This window comes from Eriocheir sinensis, chromosome 24 (assembly GCF_024679095.1).
Source record: "Eriocheir sinensis breed Jianghai 21 chromosome 24, ASM2467909v1, whole genome shotgun sequence".
NCBI classification, from domain to species: Eukaryota; Metazoa; Arthropoda; class Malacostraca; order Decapoda; family Varunidae; genus Eriocheir; species Eriocheir sinensis.
The window spans coordinates 11,621,253-11,647,703 of record NC_066532.1 but is presented as its reverse complement, the minus strand read 5'-3'; the positions used below and the strand labels follow the sequence as shown (position 1 = coordinate 11,647,703).

At 42.2% G+C, this 26,451-nt stretch overlaps 1 protein-coding gene across 1 annotated transcript in view; it reads left to right on the top strand.

Annotated features, from left to right (window-relative positions):
- The window catches only part of LOC127002843 (kinesin-like protein KIF14), a gene marked incomplete at its 3' end in the record, with an annotated part of 140,290 nt that overhangs the window by 94,242 nt on the left and 19,597 nt on the right, over positions 1–26,451 (top strand). The window contains 7 exon segments of the mRNA XM_050869060.1: positions 7,868–8,013; positions 8,135–8,249; positions 13,721–13,885; positions 19,253–19,375; positions 19,535–19,675; positions 24,089–24,275; positions 25,448–25,626. Of these exon segments, the coding sequence (XP_050725017.1) occupies positions 7,868–8,013; positions 8,135–8,249; positions 13,721–13,885; positions 19,253–19,375; positions 19,535–19,675; positions 24,089–24,275; positions 25,448–25,626 (1,056 nt within the window).

Genomic DNA, 26,451 nt, shown 5'->3' with positions numbered 1-26,451 from the left:
TCTTTCCTGGCCCGGTGTGTGTGTGTGTGTGTGTGTGTGTGTGTGTGTGAGAGAGAGAGAGAGAGAGAGAGAGAGAGAGAGAGAGAGAGAGAGAGAGAGAGTGTGCAGCCTATTTCTCTCTCTCTCTCTCTCTCTCTCTCTCTCTCTCTCTCTCTCTCTCTCTCTCTCTCTCTCTCTCTCTCTCTCTCTCTCTCTCTATCTCTCTCTCTCTCTCTCTCTCTCTCTCTCTCTCTCTCTCTCTCTCTCTCTCTCTCTCTCTCTCTCTCTCTCTCTCTCTCTCTCTCTCTCTCTCACTCTCTCTCTCTCTCTCTCTCTCTCTCTCTCTCTCTCTCTCTCTCTCTCTCTCCAACTAGGTAAATACACACACACACACCAACCACCAACACATTACCAAAGAAACAATCTTTATTGAGCCACAAAAGAATAAAATAGAAGTTCATATGGAAGAGATTACGGTAAACAAAGAAGAGATCTTTAAATTACTGGGAGAACTAGAAGAGGGAAAAGCAGTAGGACCGGATGGAGTCTCTGGGTATATTTAAAAAAAAATGTAGAGATGAATTAATTGTTCCAATATACGACATCATAAGATGCTCAGTAGCAACAGGTACGGTGCCCAATGAGTGGAGAAGGGCTGAAGTGGTCCCCATATATAAAAGTGGAAGGAAAGATGAACCTTCAAACTACAGACCCATATCCCTGACAAGTGTTTTGTGCAAAATATGTGAGAAAATAATAAAGAAGCAGTGGACTAAATTTCTAGAAGAGCATAAGTTAATTACCAGCAAACAATATGGATTTCAAAAGGGCCGATCATGTGTTACAAACTTACTCAGTTTTTACTCAAGGGTGACAGACAGAACACAGGAAAGGGATGGATGGGTTGATTGTATTTATCTAGATTTGAAAAAGGCCTTTGACAAAGTTCCACATACAAGACTATTATGGAAACTGGAAAATAAAGGAGGATTGAAAGGAAATATGAAAAAATGGATGGCAAGCTACCTAATGGGAAGGGAGATGAGAACTGTGGTCAAGGACATAAAATCAGAATGGAGAAATGTAGAAAGCGGAGTACCACAAGGTTCAGTATTAGCACCGATAATCTTCCTGGTATATGTAAATGACGTGGCTGAAGGAGTTAATAGCTACTTAAACCTATTTGCTGACGACGCTAAATTACAAAAACATACAAGAAACAAAGAAGATTGTGAAATATTGCAAGAAGACCTATACACAATTTGGAAATGGAGTATGGATTGGGAGATGGAATTTAATGTGAAAAAATGTCATGTTATGGAAATGGGTAAAAGTGAAACAAGACCAATCTGGATATACAAAATGGGAATGAAGAGAGAGATCTGGGAGTAGTGATGAGGGATGATAATCAACCAGAGAGTCATATAAATCGTATCTTTAGAGACACATATAACTTGGTGAGAAATATTGGAGTAGCATTTAACTACATGGACAAGGACATGATGAGAAGGCTAATCACTACCATGGTTAGACCAAAATTAGAATATGCAGAGGTAGTGTGGTCCCCCCATGAGAAGAAGCATATAAAGAAACTAGAAAGAATACAGAGGATGGCATCAAAAATGGTCCCAGAGTTGGAGGGATTAATATACGAGGAAAGATTAAAGGCAATGAACTTAACAACACTGGAACAAAGAAGAGAAAGGGGAGACCTAATCCAAATTTATAAATCATTAAACAAAATAGATGAAGTAGATAATGAAGAACTGCTACTAACAGAAGGAAACATAAGCAGAAATACAAGAGGACACAGTAAAAAATTGAGAAAGGGGAGATGCTTGAGAGACACAAAGAAGTATAGCTTCCCGCAAAGAAATGTAGAGGTTTGGAACAGTCTGAGCGAGGATATAGTATCAGCGAGGAGTGTGCAAAGCTTTAAAGATAAGTTGGATAAATGCAGATACGGAGACGGGACCACACGAGCATAATGCCCAGGCCCTGTAAAACTACAACTAGGTAAACTAGGTAAATACACACACACACACACACACACACACACACACACACACACACACATCTGTACCTGAATTTGAAAAAGGCATTCGACAAAGTACCGCACAGAAGACTAATTTGGAAAATTAAAAATTGGGGTGGAGTGGGTGATGGACTGATTAAGTGGCTGGAGGACTTCCTAACTAACAGGGAAATGAGGACGATAATCAAGGACAGGGTTTCCAACTTGTGCCCAGTGATGAGTGGAGTCCCACAAGGTTCGGTGTTGGCGCCAATAATGTTTGCTGTGTATATAAATAATATGGTGGACGGAGTGTCCAGCTATGTGAGTTTGTTTGCAGATGATGCAAAGCTATTGAGACAAGTAAATAATGTGAAGGACTGTGAGGCACTGCAGAGGGACCTGGATAAGATATGGGAGTGGAGTGGTACATGGCAGAGGGAGTTCAACCTTGGAAAATATAAAAAAAATAGTGTTTGGTAAGAGTGGAAGATGTGAATATGATTATAAGATGGGAAGTGAGATAATATGCAGAGGAGTGGAAGAAAAAGGTTTGGGAGTGACTGTCTCAGAGAACATGTCACCGGACAAACACATCAACAGGATAACGGGACAAACTCTGAATTTGCTGAGGAACATAAGGATGGCATTTGTGTATTTGGACAAGGAGATGATGAAGAAAATAATAGTTACATTGATAAGGCCATGGTTGGAGTATGCAGCAGTGGTCTGGTCTCCTCACGAAAAGAACATAAGGAAGCTGGAAAGACTGCAGAGAGTGGCAACTAAGATACTACCAGAACTTAGAGATTGCACTTATGAGGAGAGACTCAATAGCATGGGGCTCACAACCCTGGAGAGAAGAAGAGAAAGAGGAGACCTGATAGCAGTGTACAGGGTGGCGAGCGGAGTGAAGCATTTGGACAGAGAGGACCTGTGTGTGTGGAACGAGAGAGAAACGAGAGGACATTGAAAGAAGTTGAGGGCGACCACGTGTAGGCGAGATGTGAAAAAGTTTAGCTTCCCAAACAGAAGCATTGAGCTATGGAATAGGCTGGAGGAGGAGGTGGTTTGTGCAAGAAACGTTCATGATTTTAAGGAAAAGTTGGATAAGAGCGGATATGGAGACGGGACAGCGCGAGCGTAGCTCTTTTCCCGTATGTCACAACTAGATAAATACAACTAGGTAAATACACACACACTGCAGGGAGGAGGTAGGAAGGAAGAAAGATAGAAAACAGAGATAGTGAGATGGGTGTGAGGGGGAGGCAGGGAGGGGAGGCCGCAGCTCCCAGGCGAGCCCGTGTCCCAGAGCCGAGGTGGTGGTGAGACAATGCACTAGCTAGCCACTTGGCAACTCGAGGGAAGAGGAACTCCACACACACACACACACACATATATCATTTCTTTCTCATTATATTTGTTATTTTCTGTTAGAATTGATTGTTACTGTGAAGTACAAATGCGCACAAGACACACTTTCGTTCTTGCACAATAATAGCAGTGAAAGTCAAATAAGACACCGTATCATATATGACCTACATCCTAAAAACTGTCGTACAATATCCGGGAACAAATAACTCATATGCTAGCTGAAGCAAGCCAGGACACAGTATACGCGTCCGCGGATATGATACGGAGCACGCAAGGATGCAGTATACACGTCCTCATGTTGAAGGGGTTAAGATACATCATTTGGCAAAATTTGCCAAACTGTGGGCTTCCAGGTCAGCCTTACTGCAGATACAGCTAGTGCAAGTGTCTCCCTGCCTGAACAGAGAGCATCTCAGTGATCACGGACTAAGTCCAAGACTGTTAGGCAATTAACTCTGTGTAAAATTAAAATCATGCAAAATATGTTAGATAAACTCTATCCATATTCTGTCAAACCTCAGTTTACGAGTGCCCTCCAAGGAGGGACCACAGACCCTTCCTTGCTGGGTGACTGCTCGTGAAGGGGAGGGGAAGATGCTGATAGACTGACTATATCAGCTGATGTCAACCTAGCCGACCAAGTTGGCCTTCCGACGAGGACTGGCGTCATTTTGTACAAGTTGATGACATGAGCGTGGGTTCCCTTTGTTTGCCACAAGACGAGAGTGCTCAAAGAGGAGGACAATGAGAATAGTCTCAGTTAAGGTCGCTACTTTGAACTAAAAAAAGTAAGTCGCGCAACATCCCATTTTCCAATACAGAACAAATCCATATTTTAAAGAACGGATGGCAACCCTAAAATTTCTCTATCATGCCATGATTGACAGCTGCTGCTGGTGAAGGCAGAAGGAAGGGGGGAGGGACGTTATGATGCATATTTTACATGTATTTCAGGACAACACTTCACAAACGTAATTTTATGGACTGATTTTGGGGTTCACTGAACAATAAGCTCACTACAGTTTTAAAATACTGAATTTTATCAGCTTAACCCTTAACCCTTTCATTGCGCGTGGGACGGGATGCGACTATCCCCTAAGGCGCAGTCAGGCAGCCCAATGGGGGGTCTCTTTTAAACTCTGTATCTCAAAAACCATTTATCACAACTAAAATCCAAAAACACCATTGGAAAGAGGAGGCCCAGATCTATAGGAGTTGGTTATGTATGCCTCTCCTGCGAACGTACATGCATGTTCAGGGAGTGATGAACGTTAACACTTATGTCAGTGCGTGCGGGATGATCAGCCATATTGAGGGAACTGTGGGCATCTTTCCTTGAGATTCTGGCAAGGTTGTATTGCCAACTGCAATATTTACAACTATTTGGTCAAAGAATCAGTCAGGTGATAGGTGAAGCTATGCAAAAATGCCGCTATATTGGACAAGAACATCCACCAGTTACTCGTCCGTAGATTTGCCGCGCTGGGCTGATATGATTTTCCACCAAATTTAGTGAAAAACCCACTCAATTGGCAATCCTGTGTTGTGAGAAATAGTGTTGGAACACTCTCATACGCGGAAGATTTGAGTGCGGCTGGAGCTTGCAGCGAGCGTTTAGCACCACTAGCAAATACGCCTAACGCTCACTGCAAGCGTTTAGCAATGAAAGGGTTAAATGACGGCCATCATATATTTGATCAAGCAAGGCGTGGTCTGCACAGACGGCCGTCATTACATTCCCCATGATCTGGAATCATTATCGTTTCATTCCATCCATTCTACTCACACCACAAGCACTCCTCAAATAACTCATTTCCACTGCCTGCACTCTAGACTTCTGACTTTCATTCCAGGCCCACGTTTCACTTGCATATGTGAGGGTTGGTACTAATACTGTATTTCTCAAATCCCTCTTTACCTCCATGCTCACACTTCTGCCATTCATGATACATTGCAAAGACCCTACCACCTTTCTTCCTCCGGCATATGACCACAGATGTTGCGCCGACTAAATCAAACTCTCCAACCTTTCTTCCTTTCTCTTGTCTCTCCGTCCGTACCACCATGCTTACACATAACTGATCCAAGGTACTTAAACTCATTAACCTCCTCCATTTCTTCACCATTCAAAATTATTTTGCATTCTTTTTCGCATTCAACTCCCACTCTATATGGGCATACAAAATCCACAACCTCACATCTACTCCACTCATAAACCATCACTTTACTTTTGTTGACATTTACTTTTAGCTTTCTCCTTTTATATACACTATCAAACACACTGACCATATTTTGTAAGTCACTTTCATTTTCTGCAATGAGCACCGTGTCATCAGCAAATAAGATTGAATTCAGCACCCACTTCCTTACCTCAGGATACATTTTTACTCCAACTTCCCCAACTTTGCCTTTCATTTCTCTCATAACACCATCCGTATAAATATTGAACAACCATGGTGACATGACACACTCCTGCCTCAAGCCCACTTTTATCTCAAAATGTTCACTTGTTTCTCTACTAATTTTGACACGCTGATGCATCCTCATAGAAAGACTTTATTGCACTAAGCAGTTTTCCTCCCACACCATATATCTTTAAAACGTCCCACAATGCCAGCCAATCGACTGTCATAAACTTTTTCTAAATCCATGAAGGCAGCGTATAATTTTTTTCCTTTTGCTAATATTTTTTCTACTACCATCCTGAAGGAAAATATCTGATCCACACATCCCCTTCCCTTCCTGAAGCCTCCTTGTTCTTCACTGATTTTCTCTTCTGTAAGTCTTTGCACCCTCTCTATTATGACTTTTCCACGTACCTTTCCGGGTATACTCAGGAGACTTATACCTCTATAGCTCCCACACTCCCCTCTCTTGCCCTTCCCCTTGTAAACTGGGACAATGATGGCTTTTGTCCAGTCTGCTGGCACCCCCCCCCTCCCATGCTACTTCACATATCTTGACCATCCATTTAGTAACTACATCTCCACAGTTCAACATTTCTGCTGTATTTCCATCAATTCCTGCTGCCTTTCCATTTTTTAATCTCTTTATTGCTTGATTTACTTCTTCATATGTTATACTTTTTTCTTTATATACTCCTCCTCTACCTCCACTCAAAATTACTGCTGTTACAACCACTGGACCTCCATCTTCAAATTTCATTAAGTTTTTGAAATATTCTCTCCATCTCTCTTCCACAGCTTCCCTGTCTTTCAGCATCTTTCCATTCTCATCCATAACTTCATTTATTTTACTTGGGGAGATATTTTCTGCATTTCTTTCGTTTTTTACTTTTTTCCAATATGATTTCCTGTTCCCTTTATATTTTTCACTTAGTCTTTTTCCAAAGTCTTCATCAACTCTCTTCTTACATTCTTTTGTTGCTTGTTTTAATTTAATTTTGCATTCTCTGTATTTCTTTTTCCTTTCCCTTTTTACTTGTTCAGCCACATTTCATTCTTGAGTTTTCTTTAAAAGTTCCCTTTTCTCCTTTACTCTCCTCCTTATCTCTTCTGTCCACCATGAATTTCCTTTTCTTTTTGCATCCCTCATCACTTTCATCCCTAACACTTTTTTTGTTGTAGTTGACATAACTTCTTTAAATGTTCCAAAAAACTTTCAATATTTGTACTATCATCTACACTTTCCCATTTTTCACTGCCATCTCATGTTTATACTCATCTTTTATTTCTTTTTCCTGTAACTTTTCTGTCTTGCATCATTACCTGAGTGATGTGTCTTTGGAAAATTTATTAGGAATAGGAGATGGCACTTTCTGATAATGATGAATGTGGTGTCTTTACATGATCCAAGTGACAGCTCAGTTGATAAGTATAAGCCAGTATTAAGTAGTGAAGATAAATGGCGAGAAGCTGGTTAATAACTAGTAACAGGGGAAAATCATTGCAACAAAACCCCCCCCCCCCCCCCCCCAGAAAACGCACATGTTTTTGGATTTTTTTTATACAATAAAAAAACAGATCTCTGAGTCTCACTTCCAGCCATTGCTTACTCCCATTTTGATGCTAACTGAACACTAACATATCACTTCTTATAATTCAATACTTTATATAATTACTCAAAATATATATTTCAACTTAAAAAAAAATGTTTCCGATAGTCTACCCTCAACTTTAGGTGGAGCTGAAGGGTTAGGGGGCCATAGTTGCCACTCCAGGGACTCAAGGTCACAAAGGAGAGGTTGCCATGGATTTTTTCCTTCCCTTTAAGACACAAAATTCATCAATATATTTATTTCTATATATTCCTTTGTATTAGCCATGTGCATGATAAATTAAACATTCTATTCATGTGTTTTATTAATGGAAAATTGAAGGAATGTTATTAATTTTCAGAGATATGACTCTTTTAAAGAAAGCCCCAGGGGATTTGTTACAGTTCTGAGAACCAGGGTTTTAGAATTAAGGAAATGAATATATTAACTAATTGCCACTCAGGATATAATGTAATGTTTTCTACCAAGTGTCTACTTTGCAGCTGTCTCACTGTGATCGCCTTGTTCTGGGTGGAACATACTTTTTCAAGGTCAGCATTTCAAACCAAGTAAAGAGGAATGCAGTGAAACCAAACACTGTTGATTTCTACTTTATAAAGGAAGAACTGTTGAAGGAGCAAGAAAAAAGGTAAGGCACCTAACTGTTAATGTTAACTCACATTCTCGTTCACTCACATTCGGACCGTTACATCTGCATCACTGGATGGATGTCTTGTGATACTTCATTAGTAATCTGCTTTACATTCTAGATTACAGAAGGAGGCAAAAGAGGCTCTGGCCCTGAGTAAGGCTGAATTGGAGCAGGAATTGGAGAGGCACAAACAACAACTGCTAAGTGATATGGAAGATGCCCAAAACCAACTGGTAAGATGATACTGTATATACTGCACGTTGAAGAAACATGATGAACAATGCTTTCCTCTCTTTGTCAGCTGATTTACTAAATGTCCAGGGTAAAAGTTCTGAACCCAAATTCTGAGCATTGCAAACAGGATATTTTGATTTATTAAATATGAAGCTAAGGCCTGATGATTAGACACTTAGGCTAAAAGAGTTGGTAGACCTGAGTGACAGTCAGTAAACAACCCGCCTGGTATCATCATCATCTTGAATTTGAAATAATACAGTGGACCCTCCATTTTCTGCATTTCTTTTTAAGGATTTCATTATAACATGCCCTTGGCCTGACTTCTTTACACACATGCAAGCACGCACACACAAAAAGAGTCCCACCATTCTCAAATCGATGAATCTCATGAAAATAACACCTCCATTTAGCATGAATTTCGTTAATGCATATTTTGCATTAGATAGAGGGTCCACTGTAATAGTGATAATTAAAATGATAATAATAATGATTTTGATAATACAATCATTGGGACTTCTTGACAAGTTGGAGGAGGAGAAAGGAAACATGGGTGATTTTGGGAAAGTGTTCCTGAATAGTTTTGTTAAGGGAACTGAGGCAGCTTAGGTGTTGGCATGCTATATGTAAGGTTACATGGGAAAGTCAGCACCTGGTATTAACTGTTTGGATGCCACTGATTGGTTTGTGTGCTCCCTTTCACTTCCACCTTGTTGCTGCGTCAGTGTAGTTTGCATGAATCCTTGCTGCCAACTTGGCCCACACCACATTCCCAGTTTGTTAATGATTATGTTTGGCAATGTGTAATGCCTCCATAGCACATTAAAATTAAAAAGTAGCAGGAATCATTACCAAACTAAATAAAAGATACAAACTCAAAACTCTTTAGGCTTATGGAATTTATAATGATGATGAAGTAGAAAAGTTTTATGAGCATGTGACAGTAGCAATGAAGGAGCATAAAACCTGTTCCCCAATAGTCACAGAAAACTTTGATTCCAAAATGGGGACCAAAAATGTTACTGAAACATCTTTTGGCCTCTTTGGAATAGGTATAAGAAGCTGAGGAGATCAATTTGAATTTGCAGAAAGAAACAGGCTAAGAGTTGTGAATACATTTTTCAAGAAAAAGGAACTGGACGTGGAAAAGCCCTAATAGAGAGACAAAGGATGAAATTGACTTTTTTCTGACTGGATATCCAGACATACTGAAGGATGTAAACACTCAAATTGCAGTGACTACATTTTGGTAAGATGTGAAGTAGGCTTTAACCTGAGGGAGAAAAAAAGTGGATGAAACACTCCACTACCCTTGTAATCAGGAAGAAGACTGAAGAACTTAATGCAAAAATTCTGAAAAAAATTCTTAAAGATACATACGGCCAGAACAGCTAGTAAACGCTCTAAAGATCATCTGACACCATTTTGCTGTCAGAACAGCTAGTAAACGCTCTAAAGATCATCTGACGCCATTTTATTGCCAGAACAGCTAGTAAACGTCCTTAGAAGATCAGCGGACGCCATTTTGCTGCCAGAACAGCTAGTAAACGTCCTCAGAAGACGCCATTTTGCTGCCAGAACAGCTAGTAAACGTCCTCAGAAGACGCCATTTTGCTGCCAGTGAGATGCCGTTACCATAGCGGCGAGGTGCGCAAATGGCAAGACCACCTGCGCAAATGGTGGGATGATGGCCGCAAATTAAGGCCGCGCAAATGGCGAGGGCGCAAATGGTGAGGTTTTATTGTACTACGGCCGATAGGTTTGGGAAAGGCGGGAGGGAAGGGTGGGTAGACTGGCTAGCCCACCCACACTTCCCTCAGTTGCCTTTGTAACTCGAGCTATAAGTACTACTCACACTATGAATTTAACCCACACTTGCCAATGAAAGGTGTATATTTACCGGATAGTTTTGGTGGACGCTGCCACCATCTTTAGTAGTAAGAAGCAGGAGAAGAAATGAAGCATCCAGAGCTCAAGGGGTGAACATGCCAACGTGGCAGATTTTGAGTTTTTGCCGGTTTCCGCTAGATGGAAGCATTGTGCAACCCTCTGTGAACGTGAATATGGGAAATCAGTCTCTATGGCCCAGTAGAAGGGTGGTGAGAGTAGCGTGTTTTTGCCTGTCTGCAGTGTGTGAAGTCAACTGTAACAGGGATCAAAGGGCGAAGAGCATGTGTGCGAGCAGCCCCGACCGCGTGCTGGGCCTGAGCAGCTGACGGGTGGCTGATGATGGTGACGGTGATGATGAGCGGTGGCGGCGCAGCCCCTGCATTGGTGCCACCCAAACGGCACCTTCATCGGGGCCCGTGCGTGTGTGGCTGTGCCCATCGGGGCCCCAGGCTCCTCAATCTGCCAATTCCCACCTTCCACATGTTGTGTGGGACCTCTTTCTTTTCTTCCATCTCTTCCTTTTCAAAAAGAAGATGGAATCCTTTTCAAAAGAAGAGATGGAAGAAAAAAGATCATGTGGAAAACAAAAACTGCAAATTGAGAAACCCAACCCCACACCACACAGCCACACACACACGGACCCTGACAAAAATACCGTTCAGGCGGCGCCGATGCAAAGGCCACGCCACCGACACTCATCATCTCCAACACCATCATCAGCTGCCCGCCAGCTGCTTGGGCCCAGCGCGCGGCCGTGGCTGTCTGCACACAAGTGCTTGGCCACGAATGGGTGGCCAAGCGCCAAATGTGTTTTTCAATTTTCCCCATGAGAATATTGGTTCAAAGTTTGCGATTTCAGCGTTTGCGACCAGCGACATCGACCTATTTATGCAAACTTGGAGACAGTGATGCGGTAATGGCGTCTTCATTAAGCGTAACCTGTTTTGGGTAAGTGATCTGTAGAGTCCTTATAGAGTCCCGACTACCTAAGATTTGGACGCCATTATTGTGCCTGTTTTAGCGTGCTTTTCAAGCTATCCTGCGCTCTCGTGGGGACAACAGGACCAATACGTCTAAATCTTAGGTTGTCGAACTCTATCTATCAAGGGACTCTACAGATCACGACCCAAACGAAAGTTACGCTAAATGGAAGAAACTATAATTAACTTGTTTGCCCTTGGCTAGACGCCTCAAATGAGGAAAGTCAGTTCAGATCTCATTTTATACAAAGACGAACGGGTAAACTTGAGAGGGTGGGGCGTGAAGGGGTGCACAAACCCCCATTTGCAGTGTCGGGAAGGGAGAGTTGACCTGACTTTCCAACTATGGGAACTGTTGAATGGGGGTTGCCTACCCCTTCCCACCCTGTCCTCACATGTTTACTCGTTTGTCTCCTTATAAAATAAGATCTGTACTATTATTCCTCACTTCCTCTCTTCTTACCATTGAAGGTGGTGACAGTGTTTGAAACTGTCTGGTAAATACAGTAAACCCTCGATATAACAGACCTGCTTATAACAGAGTTTGGATATAATGGACAAGGTAAGAGGGTCAGAAATCCTCGGGGACCGACCGAGAATGTTTTTTGAATGAACTGCGCCCGGTAACTAGCCACCTCGCCCTCCTCCCTTTATCTGCTGTCTCATCCTTTGGTTACTGTAATCTTTTTCAGCCCACCTGACTAGATTTTTTCATTTTTGTGGTTCCTATTCAAATGGAGAACGTATTTACACAAATAAGTCTTATGCATCAATCAAGGACGTAACTGTAATGGAAAGTAGCCAAGTGTTTGTAAGCGTCAGTACTGACACAACAAGGGTAAAGCGGCCATTAGGTAGATTACGTTAGAATAAGATAGGTTCGGTTAGTTTAAATTTATTTGGCATGCGGTGTGGGGCGGCGGAAATACTGTGGAAATACACAGTGCAAAACGGGACAGGGTGGCAGTGTTGCGAGAAATACCTCCTCGCAGAAATAAGGCGCTCTGCTCATCACCACTCATGCGAACTAGGGGAAGACACAGCAATGAAAGCATTAACTTGTCTGGTTTTGTTTAGCTTGTGATCTTTGTGAGCAGTGAGTGAACTATAGAAACAGTAAGCAAGTTGAACCTCTCTCTGAGAGCTATTTTGTGGGTGCGGCGGCAGGCGGCGGTGGGTGTACAACAGGCATTGAAAAGTCAATCATTTAATGATATGTGACAGTAAGTTAGCAGATTATTTCATAAAATGTGACGGAAACAGTTAGATTATTTCATAACACACCGAAAATCTGCTGTCTGCTAGTGCAAGATGGGCACACTTGTAAAATTTTACCCATACTAGTAACAATACGGCCCCCCCACAGGGCCCCAGTGCCAACCTGGCAGCCTCAGTGCCTCGCAGTCTGTCGCCAAGTGTGCTGTGTGGCTATATAGACGCCTAGACATCATACACAATAAAAAACTATATACCTATGGTTATTGGGTTTGTTGATAATATTGTCCGTATTTTTAAATTTCCGCCTCTTATAATGGACTTTCGGCATTAAAGACTAAGGTCCCCAGTTGATTCGTTATATCAAGGGTTTACTGTATACATCTTTCAGCTGCAAGTGTGGGTTTAATTCACATCAAAAGATTGTGTGATTATCCCAGTCTACTACTCACGCTGCAGTTGCTAGTTACTCTACCAGATTATTAGTTTACAGTCTGCTGTACAAGCATACTGCTAGATCTAACAGGTGCCAGTTGGCTAGCACATGAGCCAAGCAAGAGTGGAGTGAGTCTTATCACATGTCTCTACTGTTTGCAGTCTATCCCCACAGCTCTCCATGGGCGTGGGGGTGAGTAAACTGGTCAGTCGACCAGTTGTTGCGACCAAAATGGCGTCCCACAACAACAGCTCCCTCGCAATATTTCCACAGCAGCCGTTATAGGCACATATGCTGGAAAAAGCAATCACAGTTGAACTAAGCATGCACAGAAGGCAAGAAGATGCAGCAGAGGTGACACTGGCCACTCATATTACTACAGTGTGTCCTTTCTTTACTTAACAGGTGTTTGGCTACTGCTGCCTTCTTTGAAAAATTTGGTAGGTCAATTGTGTAATGTTGTGTGGCTAAAGGGTCACCCGAATGAAGGGCTGGGGTGAGGTGAACACATGAGGCCAGAGGTGGGGCGGGAGAAGAGGGTGGGAGGTGCAAGAATGCATTTGTATCCACTGCAGGATATTTGAATAATATTTTATTCAATTTTAATGTAAATCTCGACTCATGACCAGTTTGACTTAGAACCAGCCTGTTGGTCCCAAATTCCATTGTAACTCAAGGACTATGTATATTTACATAGTGTTTTTGCAAAAAATCACAAATTAAACTAACTGAAGTGGGAGATCCCTATACCATGAAAACAACAATGTAAAAAAAATATTATTGGAGAAGTTTATCTGACTTGTGAAGGGATAAAAGGGTGGCATTAAAAATGATCTGATTATTAGTGATCAGTCTTTCTTTTACCCCAAATTGGAAAGCAAATTCCTGTGTGCATGCATTCTATAAATTGAAGTTATTTTTAGGTGTGCAGTCATGTTATTTTCCACAGGCTGAGAAGCAGAATCAAGTGTGTGAGCTGGAAGGGGCCCTTTGGATGCAGAAGAAAGAAAAGTGCTTGCTGGAGGAGCAGCTCAATAGGGACAGGCAATTCAAAATGTCAAGTGAATTGTCTCCTGAGTCTTCAAGTCATCCTCAATCAAACTTTTTGCAAGAGGTAATAACAGTAATCTAGAAATTCTAATTTACAAGTGCAATGTCTTCCCACATTAGGTAAGGTAAAGTTGGGTGCATCCATTATAGCTGCATGTGACTATGGTGCTCTGGCCCTATGACAGGGTTGGTTTGATTTAAATCATATTATTTAAATCAAGTGATTTAAATTGATGAATGTGAAAAAGAATGCAAAATAATTTTGAATGGTGAAGAAATGGAGGAGGTCAATGAGTTTAAGTACCTTGGATCAGTTATGTGTAAGCATGGTGGTATGGAGGGAGAGATAAGAGAAAGGGCACTGCAAGGAAGAAGGGTGGTAGGGTCTTTGGGACGTATCATGAATGGCAGAAGTGTGAGCGTGGAGGTAAAGAGGGATTTGAGAAATACAGTATAGTACCAACCCTCACATATGCAAGTGAAACGTGGGCCTGGAATGAAAGTCAGAGGTCTAGAGTGCAGGCAGTGGAAATGAGTTATTTGAGGAGTGCTTGTGGTGTGAGTAGAATGGATGGAATGAGTAATGAAAGTGTGTACGAGCGTTTTGGAATGTGTCACAGGGGTGAAGGGAAGAAGTGTGGAGTGGTGGAAGAAGTGGGCGACAGACTTTAAAGTGGTTTGGCCACATGGAGCGAATGGAGGAGAGTAAGATGACCAGAAGGGTGTATGTGAAGGTGAGATAGAGGAGGAATGCTAGGGGGACGCCCTCCAGTGAAATGGAGGGATAGGGTGCAAGAGTACATTAGGGAGAGGGGGGAAAGATCTTTGAGAAACTTGAACAGGCAAGGAGGGAGTGTTTGGATAGAGAAAGTTGGAAGCTCTTCTGCCATGGCCATCCCCTGGTGGGAGCTCCTATAGTCTGTTCAGAGCAAGAAGGCGGTTCAGGGTGGAGCTGGTATCGTCGTTTACCTCTACCCATGCTGCCAAATCAGCCTTTGTACATGCGTCTCTCTCTTATTTCCCATCCATGTGCTATTTGAAAGCGATATTTTATATATTCTGTATATAGTAAAGGAAGCTACATAGTACAATGAGTGTCGATGTTTAGGATTATAACAAGAATTTGTATAAATTCTATGACATGTGGCAGCGATTTTTTCCCATGTTGCCACGTTGTGGTGTTGGCAGTGGTGGTGGTGGTGGTGGTCGGTGTGTACCCCTAGGTCCCTGCCCCGGATCGAGAGGGAGAGAGAGGGAGAGAGAGAGAGATAAACAGGTGGGTTGTGGGTGGGTAGGCCGGGAGAGAGTGCTAAGCTGATAATTGGCGGTCGAACTGGCAGCGCTGCACTCATGGGAATTCTGGAATCTGCCACACCTTGAACCGCCTTCATGCTCCGAACAGACTATGGGAGCGGGCGTCGATGAAATGATGAATGATGATGATTTAAATTGATTTAAATCAGAGTAAAAAAAATCATGATTTAGATCAAAATTAAATATACTGTAATTAAAATGATTTTAGTGTTATACACCTCCATGGTTTAGTGGTCAGTGTGCCTGGCTTCTACTCCGCGGGCCCGGGTTCGAATCCCGGCCCGGGCAGTCGGCGTGCACCTCACCCAGCTATTCAGATAAATGGGTACCTGGGGAAGGTAAACTGTGGTTACCCGGATGTCACACTGGCCCTGTGTCCCGGGGTAATGGGCCCCCTCCCACCACAGGCTTTAGGGCCAATGTTACGGAGATGAGCACCGAGGCCGCGCTCTGCTACAGCATATATATATGTATATATATATATATATATATATATATATATATATATATTATATTTATTAGAGAAACTGCAATAACATTCGCGGCACTCAGTGGCGTTCATTACGGATATATATATATATATATATATATATATATATATATATATATATATATATATATATATATATATATATATATATATATATATATATCTCTATATATATATATATATATATATATATATATATTTTTTTTTTTTTTTTTTTGCTAATTTATAACAGTGCTTAGGATCGCACAACCAGTTGGCCATATTACCTATAATATTAGGTAGATCACCTCAGCTGAGGACTATGTTCTCATTTAACATAGGCCAAGTTTAATACAAGAAAATGGCCTCATAAGACTGAAACAATGTTCTCATTTAACATAGGCCAAGTTTAATACAAGAAAATGGCCTCATAAGACTGAAACAAATAATCAGTGGACACAAACAAGGATTAATGCAAACAAATCTTTTAAATTGAAAAAATCAATATAAATAGAAAAAATCCAATTTAAATCAAATAAATTAATTTTTGATTTTTTTTTTTTAAATCATGATTTTTTCCAACCCTGCCCTTTGAACCTGTGGTGGGAAGAACTTTTTAACCCAGGACATGGCCCAGTCTGAAGTTTAGGATTGCTTTCTTTTGCAGTGCTTTCATGCAAGAATGATTTTAATGAGAATAAGTTTCTAATTAGGTTCTTATTTTTACTCATTTACCAATAACTAAAACAATGCGAATGATCAACTACATTTTTATTAACAATAGTGTCAGTTACTGTATTGAAGTGTAACTGTTATAACTCCCAGAACAACACAGGTGATTTTTCATTCATTCATCTTTGATGCCTGCTCCCAGGAGCTCCCGCCACAGCAGAAGAGTTTCCATCTTTCTCTATCCAGACACTCCCTCCTTGCCTGCTCAAAGTTTCTCAAGGAACTTTCCCCCCTCTCCCTGACATACTCCTGCACCCTATCTCTCCATTTCACTGAAGGTCGTCCTCTAACATTCCCTCCTTCTATCTCATTCACATACACCCTTCTGGTCATCTTACTCTCCTCCATTCACTCCATGTGGCCAAACCGCTTTAAAGTCTGTCGCTTCACTTCTTCCACCACTCCACATTTCTTCCCTTCACCCCCGTGACACATTCCAAAACGCTCATAGCTACACACTTTTATTACTCATTCCATCCATTCTACTCACACCACAAGCACTCCTCAAATAACTCATTTCCACTGCCTGCCCTCTAGACCTCTGACTTTCATTACAGGCCCATGTTTCACTTGCATATGTGAGGGTTGGTACTATTATTGTATTTCTCAAATCCCTCTTTACCTCCATGCTCACACTTCTGCCATTCATGATACGTCCCAAAGACCCTACCACCCTTCTTCCTTGCAATGCCCTTTCTCTTATCTCTCCCTCCATACCACCATGCTTACACATAACTGATCCAAGGTACTTAAACTCATTGACCTCCTCCATTTCTTCACCATTCAAAATTATTTTGCATTCTCTTTCACATTCAATTCCCACTATATGGGCATACAAAATCCACAACCTCACTTCTACTCCGCTCACAAACCATCACTTTACTTTTGTTGACATTTACTTTCAGTTTTCTCCTTTCACATACTCTATCAAAAACACTGACCAAGTTTTGTAAGACACTTTAATTTTCTGCAATGAGCACTGTATCATCAGCAAATAAGATTGGATTCAGCACCCACTTCCTTCACACACAGGCAATTTACAGTAATCGAGGCACTCCCTGCTGAAACTAGGAAAGCGGCACTCACTAGAAAACGAGAAAACTGCGATTGAGGTTGGGTGAGCATTGCTCATCTTTGCCGTGAGTCAGACCCAAGCAGAAGCAAGGCAATCAACATACAAAAGAAAACAATCATACAACAACTGTGTTAATTCAGGAATATCATTGTTGTGTCCTTTTGCCATGGTTTTCTCCATATACGTAGACACATATTCTTTCCACAGATTACGGTTCTCTTTTGCCAAGTTTTTGTTTTATTCCCTCTCCTTTCTAGCCCTTTTGCAAACATCAGAGGGTGAGGCAATGCCTTCATCATTGCTTTCAAGGCTCTCTGCTGTAGAGACAAAATAAATTTAAATTATAAGAGTAAAAAGGAGTACAAATGCTCAATTTGGTGTAGGGAGAGAATATTGGAGGGAGAGTAAGCCTTGCCTTGTAGATGTGGGGAGGGAGAGCAGGTGAGGCCCGCTGTGCCCGCTGATCGGCTGGCAGAGTCGCTTAACCTTGAGCTGCTGTGTGCTGACCCCTCTTGTGGCTTTGCCTCACTACAGCCTGGAGTCTCTGACCGCACTGTTTCTGCACTTTTCCAAGGCATATGTTTGAAAAAAATTGACCATAATGCCACAACTTATTTGAATTTTAGTCTGAAAAGTTGCCTCAGAATGCTTGAATAGTTGGTCACTGCAAGGCAAGGGGTATCTCAAGATCCACCCCAAGTCACTTGCTTCACTTCAGTAGCATCATAATTGAAATAATAGTTCAAACTTTGTGGGCTCAAAGACATAGTTGCTGGTCACATCCATTGGCTGGCAATGGAATATACCCATTTTGTAACATTGCGCAATGCTGCGTGGCTAAAGGATCAAATGAATGCAGGCGGGGGGAGGTGAGTGCAAGGACATAGGCGGGGCATGGGGGACGGTGGGAAGCATGGGAACAGTGGACTATCTGCTGATGAGACATTTGAATAATATATTACAATTTTTTTTTACGTAAAGTTCAACTTATGCCCAAATTGACTTACAACTGGCCTGTCGGTCCCAATCATTGTTGTAACTCAAGGACTACCTGTAATGGAGGCGGTGGCTGAATCGACAGAGTAACACCACCGCGTTCAGGAGGACGCGAGTTCAATCCCCGCCCGGTGCCACCAAGCTGGGATTTTTCAGCCGCCGCCGAGTGGCTTTAAACTACCCACATGCTGTCCAGAAGACCACCTATCAACCCGGACTCTAGATTCTAGGATTAAAGATGAGCTCCGGGAGGGCAGCATGAGGCAATGCAAGATGGCGCCACTATAAACACTTGCCTGCGCCAGAACGGGCTGGGCCGACCATCAGGACCCACCGGGAAGAAGCCTTGGGCCGATCATCAGGCATCACCGGGAAAAAGCCTACTGGCGCTACAGGCCGCGACGTAAAAAAAAAAAAAAAAGGCACCTTCTTCCCCTCAGTTCGTTTATTCAAGTGAGGGTTTACTCTTAGTTTTCAGTGCATTCTATGATCTGGTTATTGGTATGTGGGTTGTGTGTGAGTATGATCTGGTGGTTTTCAGCAAGGTTGCAAAGCTCATCTTAGTGCAGCATCACATAAGTAAGTTATAGTAGCAGCTAATTTCAAAAGGTCATAATTTGGTTTTAATCATTCTTTATTTCCTCAAAAAATAGTGTTCTATAGATGGTGGGCATGTGTAGCATTTTTAGTATCATGTATTTAGAATACCCTCTGAAAAAGGTTGTGTTCCTCTCAGAGGATTTGAATGTAATGAGAGCTGCTTAGGAAGAATATGCTGAAGTTTTATTGTGGCCTGTCTTGAATTTCATGTAAAATAATTCAGGAACTGTCTTTTCTTCCTACAGGTTGAAGATGTCTTTAATGAGTCTGTCATGGAAGTGAGAAAAGAGTCTCCAAACATTTCTCCCATGCTAACCTTTAGGATCAAAGAAGCCAATCAAATATGTAACAAGCTAAGGAAACCATATGTAAGTTTTATGGTGATGGATTCCAAACATTTAAATAATGCAGTTCAGTACAGGAGTTGAATATTGGAGGTTACAATTGAAATTTTCTTAATGACATTTAGATTAGCAAACATTTGTAAATTTACTTGATGCTATTGATACAAGTTTACATATTTCCAGGAATTCATGATTCAACAAGTGCTGAGCGAAAAAGGACTGGAAGTTGTGGTAGTGGTGAAAGACCTCCACCACCAAATGACAGCCACCCTCTCCCTTCCTGCCTTCACTGACATGCTTCAGGTCATGCGCAGCAATGTTAAGGTGAAGGTTCGATGCTTGACACACTTTGGCTGCAGACTTTTATAGTAAGACTCACCTTAAAGTGCAGCCGTGTCGGTGCCCAATGAGGAACAAGTGGGAGTACAGGGTTGCCACGTTTTTACCCGTTGGGTGCCCCCCTCTCTCTCTCTCTCTCTCTCTCTCTCTCTCTCTCTCTCTCTCTCTCTCTCTCTCTCTCTCTCTCTCTCTCTCTCTCTCTCTCTCTCTCTCTCTCTCTCTCTCTCTCTCTCTCTCTCTCTCTCTCTCTCTCTCTCTCTCTCTCTCTCTCTCTCTCTCTCTCTCTCTCTCTCTCTCTCTCTCTCTCTCTCTCTCTCTCTCTCTCTCTCTCTCTCTCTCTCTCTCTCTCTCTCTCTCTCTCTCTCTCTCTCTCTCTCTCTCTCTCTCTCTCTCTCTCTCTCTCTCTCTCTCTCTCTCTCTCTCTCTCTCTCTCTCTCTCTCTCTCTCTCTCTCTCTCTCTCTCTCTCTCTCTCTCTCTCTCTCTCTCTCTCTCTCTCTCTCTCTCTCTCTCTCTCTCTCTCTCTCTCTCTCTCTCTCTCTCTCTCTCTCTCTATCTCTCTCTCTCTCTCTCTCTCTCTCTCTCTCTCTCTCTCTCTCTCTCTCTCTCTCTCTCTCTCTCTCTCTCTCTCTCTCTCTCTTTTTTTCTGCATTAATGAGGATTTGATTTATTTTTTCTTACTTATGTCAGCTTATTTTAATGTACATTCCTTCACGATATAATCTAATTATAATTGTGAAACTACTTACACATCCCAAAACAGAAGGGAAACTCAATAATAAATCTTGCATTTTTTTTAGCAACACTGTAAAATATGTATGTCACATTTCTTTATATGCTTATAAATATCTTATCCATAATAAGTTAACTGTTCTTTCATACGTTATAATACTAAGGTTAAATGTGCATGCATATTTGCTGATCATATTTGCCATAAATACTTATATTAGAACATTTCTACATCTTGGGCTGGGAGACATACGGCAAAGCTGTACAAAGGGATCCCCCTACGCTGACCCCCCCCCCCCAACCGCACGTTTAGCCAAGTCAGACTATAGCGTGGGTTGGGCATGGAGAAAAATAGATGTAGCGTATAATGAAGTTGAATGTAATTTTTTTTATATGTAGTAAAACCTTTGTAATGTGGCATGATAGGGGGTCTAGCTTTGCTAGGTAATTCAATAATCTGTGTCACACAGTCTCCCTCTCCTTGAAATTTGTAAAAAAGTAAAGATTTTGAAAATATGGCACTGTACAATATGGTTACACTGAAGCACAGTGTAATCACCAAACACTCAAAGAAGTGGAAAGTAATGCTCAGAGATGCTTAGCTAGGCAGATGACATGTGCCAGACTGAGGAGTAGGAAGGGAGAGGGTGAGGGAGTGTGAGGCGGGTGCGTATTCAAACAAGTGCAGGCGTGCCATGCTGAGTGTAAACCATGAGATTTGGCTACAACTCAGCAGCGTGCCGAGATGCACCAGAGAGAGTAAGAGAGCAAGCTAGGTCACTTGGTTCATGCTTGGATACATGCCCTGCAATCAAATGGACCTGTTAACCCCTTAACGATGCCACTGCCGCTGGCGTCACATAATTTTTTCTGACGTGGGCGACGAGCATGACGTTAGCGCTGCAGAGTGAGAAGCTCTCTGGAAATTGAATGGCGTGTGTAACTATGTATATGTCGATACTAAGTGACTAACTGGCACCTCTTTTGCCCCTTAGACAACTCTGTGCTAAAAATAGTCTACAGTTCCTGTCTGCGCATCATGGCGTCTGCAGAGCGATTATGTTCCCTAAGCCGATCCATTTTGGCGGTCTTCCTTTAGTTTCTGCTCATCGTGTGTGTGCTGATAGTAGTCTTGACACCTTCACTGATATACTTGATGTTCTAGATGAACCAATATCTTGTTCACAGGAGTGTTCAAAGGAGTGGGAAGCGGAAGTTGGAATTTTTGGGGGAATCATTGAATTCCAGCCAAACGGTCAGTCCAAATCATAATCTGATCTCACAGTTGAGTTATATCAACTTTTATTCAGTGAGATTCATTCCAGAATGAAAAACTACAAAAAATTTTTTTTTGAGTTTCACTGCAACTATGGCTCTCTGTAGGCAGTAAATTAACAGGTCAAAGATTATAAACTATATTTTTCAGACTCCATTGCGATAAAATGAGCAACTTTTCGTCAATAAATTTTCCTGTACGTCGCACCAGTAAAATCTTGGAATTTTTGAGGTATAGAATTCCAGCCAAACGATCAGACCAAATCATAATCTGATTTCACAGTTGAGTTATATGGACAATTTTCTACAACTTTTATTCAATGAGATTCATTCCAGAATGAAAAAACTACAAAAATGTACCAAAATTATTTATTGAGTTTCACCACAACTTTGGCTCTCTGTGGGCAGTAAATTTCAAGTCAAAGATTATAAACTATATTTTTCAGACTCCATTGTGATGAAATGAGCACCTGTTCAATATTTTATTCTGTACATCGCACCAGTAAATAGTTGTAATTTTTCAGGAATCATGGAATTCCATCTGAATGTGACAACCTAGAAAGAAATAGATTTCACAGCAGGGTGACCCAGAAAATTTTCTATAAAACATCTTTTATGACTTTTTCTTGGTTTCAAAGTGTATTTTTCGATGACTTTTGCGTTATGGGGGATCTCCCGAGGAAAACTTTTGTGGTTTGGAGGGGTTAAGCACACAACCTTCTGCAAAGAACATAAGAAAGCTGGAAAAAGTGCAGAGCATGGCAACTAAGATGGTACCGGAACTTAGAGATCGGACTTATGAAGAGAGACTCAATAGCATGGGGCTTACAACCCTGGAGAGAAGAGAAAGAGGAGACCTGATAGTGGTGTACAGGGTGGTGAGCAGAGTGGAGCATTTGGACAGAGAGGACCTGTGTGTGTGGAACGAGAGAGAAACGAGAGGACATGGAAAGAAGTTGGCGACCATGGGTAGGCGAGATGTGAAAAAGTTCAGCTTCCCAAACAGAAGCATTGAGCTATGGAATAGGCTGGAGGAGGAAGTGGTTTGTGCAAGAAACATTCATGATTTTAAGGAGAAGTTGGATAAGAGCGGATATGGAGACGGGGCAACGCGAGCGTAGCTCTTTTCCCGTATGTCACAACTAGGTAAACAACTAGGTAAACACAACTAGGTGGTGGTGGTCGGGGGAAGGGGAGTCTGATGGGACAGTGGATCAGCTTTGCTTAACATCATTAGTGTCCCACACAACAACAACCCCACAATATTCCCACAGCAGCTCATATAAGCAACCCTTTATGAAGCAGCAATCACAGTTGAACAAAATATTTGCAGAAGGCAAGAAGATGCAGAAGTGACACTGGCCACATCCATGTAACCACAACGTCTTTGTGCACACCCTCACCCCCTCGCAATGACTTGTAGGGATATTGGCCAATGCTGCCATCTTGACGCTACTTGTCCCAGTTGAACAATGTTGCGCAACATGCACTATGTTGCATGCTTAATGTGTCTGTTGAATGTAGGGATATTAGAAATTGTTAGTGCAGGCATGCCAGGCTGAGTGTAGACCATGGGATGTGGCTACAACTCGGCAGTTATCCAAAATGAATCAGAGAGTGTGGGAGAGCGAGTTGGGCCACGTACCCCGGGTGTGTATACAGAACATGGTGAGACAAAGCTATCATGGACTCGTCGTTCTAAGTGGAGACCACTGCACCTAGTCATGACTTGGCAAAATGCCAAGATATACAATTTTTTAAATTAATATTTCTAAACACTTGGTGGCTGTGCAGGGATTTTAATACCTGTGTACATGTAAAATGCACAGACTATGTACAGGTAGGTACAACTCCCAAGGAAAGGAAGCATTTCTGAAAGATGCTCAGCTATCGCCTCCGTGGTCTAGGGGTCAGCGTGCCTGGCTTCTACTCCGCGGGCCCGTGTTCGAATCCCAGCCCGGGCAGTCAGCGTGCAGCTCATCCAGCTGTTCATCCTCCCTCTCGGGCTGGTCGATAAATAGGTACCTGGGGAAACCTGGGGAAGGTAAACTGGTAACCCGGATGTCACACTGACCCTGTGTCCCGGAGTAATGGGCTCCCTCCCACCACAGGCTCAAGGGCCAATATTACGGAGATGAGCACCGAGGCCACGTGCTGCTACAGCGTATGCCCCCAATTTTACCTTTTTACTTTATCCCCGACACAAGTACAGACTGAGGCCCTGCTGTTGGTACAATATTTATCAACTACACTGCATTTTGAGCACAAACAGTTTGAGACCTTGAATGAACCCAAGTGAAACACTGGAATAGGCCTATACATACCAATTTGTTTCCCACAGATGATCATGAACTACCATAACACTTTGTAATGGGATCATAATAATTTTTTTCCAGAATGAAGAGGCAGATGTTTTTGAGAGTGGTCTGTGCTGGGAAAAAGCTGGGGATGTGAGCTGTGTACCAGGTTTTATCAACAGGCTCCTGGAGTGCCCATCCATCCAGAACTGTAATCTCTCCATTAATTCATCCTTTAACACATCATCATCCTCTATCTTCAGTGTCTCCAGGAACAGGAAAAAGAGTAAGTAGTGTAACAAAACAGTTAAAGGATACTTGTCACCTTTGTTTCCCAGAACCCTTGTCAGAAAGATTGTACAAACAACCCCTGGTATACAGCAGGATTGTGTTCCATAGAAAGAAATCAAGTAATGAATAACAAAATTGTCAAGCAAGCCTATTTTCCCATACCATTAAATATGAAGAAGGGATGTAGGTTCCTGACCACCTTGATCCAAGAGAAATTTGCTAAGAAAGAAGAAAATACCAACTTTCAAAACCCTTAGACTACAGGTGTAGCTATATAATACATCTACAGCCTAGATATATAACACATCTACAGCCTTGATCATGGCTACGGGTGTAGTTATACAACAAATCATTTCCTGCTGGAATATCTCGGTGGAAAATAGACCACATGTGCTTCTGCTATTCTTAGGGTAAATTTCAGCCGTTGCTAACCTCCTCCTTTCAGTCAGTCCTATGACAGCTTTTGAGATGTACAAATTTCATGTCAAAATGTTGAATCACATCACATCACAATTTTTTTTTACATTTTTATCTCTGAAACCATTGAAAAAACTAATCCTTGGAAATCAGACTTTTTTGTTGATCATTAGTGTATTTTATTGCATCTGGAAGTATCTGGGTACCCAGAAATATTTGGGGACAGACAGCTAATGATGCACCTCTCCTACTCCCAGTAAACCTCAAGTTAAGATTTTCAACATGGGTCATAGTCAAGTTCAACGTAAGCTGAATCTAATGACAACAAAATGAACCTGAGCAGAATGATAGTATTGCAGTAATGGGCCTCTGGAACTTTCGTGCTTGACACATACTAAAATAGGCTGTATGGTGCAGAAGGCGCATGAGAAAATACCTGTAGCCTTAGGGTTAAATGCCTCTGGGAGGTTCCCAGAGGACATAATATCAAAGGGAATAATTTAGCAATAAAAATATTCAAACAAGGATAATGCTGAGGATTACTGAGGAAAATACAGTAAATAGTGGCAGTGGGAGAAAGAAAGAATAACTTTTACTTTGATTGAAGAACAATGCAAGAGTTTTATTCATATTGGAATGTTGAATTGAAGATATTCTAAAAAGTTTGCAATGTAAAGTGAATTTTCATAACATGCCACCACATTTGACTACTGTGCTCAGGTGATGTTTCTGAATCTATATTGTTCACAGGTAATTTGCACCACCTATCAGAGATGTCCATCCAAGAGAGCAGCCCCCAGGACACACTTCCTGTGTCTGTGGCGGCAGCCATTTATCAGGTCCTAGAAGCCCTGCCTGCCTGCCACCTGCACACACCTGTCACATCCTCAGCCTGGAAGGCTCTCACTGACCTTCATCAAGACACTCAGGTCAGTTTCCCCCAGTATAGTCTCACAATGAATGATGTTATAAATTGGAGCACATTAGTTCTTGTTCATATTCTTGTCTCTGCCTTCTTCATTGAGTACTTCTTGTCTTTTACCCAATTATAATTTGTGAAGTTTTCATTGACATAACTTTTCATTTTATTCAAATTTGAAAAGCTGGCATAGTAGTATGCTAGTGTGCAGCATTTAGAGAGCAGTGTGACTTGAGAGCCACAGATGTAAAACTTGCAAGAGGATACTTGTGAAAATGATTAGACCCCCACATACTCAAAATGTAGCAAATACCCTCCTGACAAGAGCAAAGCTTATTATAGTTGCTCTATGGGTACTGCTGGGATCTCACACACCACACCCCCCATCCCCTTTGCTCAAGGAGGGACAGTAATCATGCCTTGTCCTGAGTGGGGCTCAAACCTCTGCCTGCCAGGCTGCAAAGCCTGGCAGTGCAGAACTTTAAATGACTGAACTATCAGAGTGGTGTTTTTTACGACGCAGCCTATTGCACCAGTAGGCTTCTTCCCGGTGGGGCCTGATGGTCGGCACAAGGCTTCTTCACGGTGGGGCCTGATGGTTGGCCCAGCCCGTTCTGGCGCAGGCGAGTGTTTATAGTGGCGCCATCTTGTGTTGGCTCATCTTTGAGCCTCTCTATGGAGAGGCTATCTAGAGCCCAGGTTGATGGGTGGTCTTCAGGCCAGCATGTGGGTAGTCTTAGGCCACTCGACGGTGACTGAAAAACCTCAGCTGTGCTGCGGCCAGGATTCGAACCCGCATCCCTCCTGGAGCTCCTGAACGCGGGGCCGTCACGCT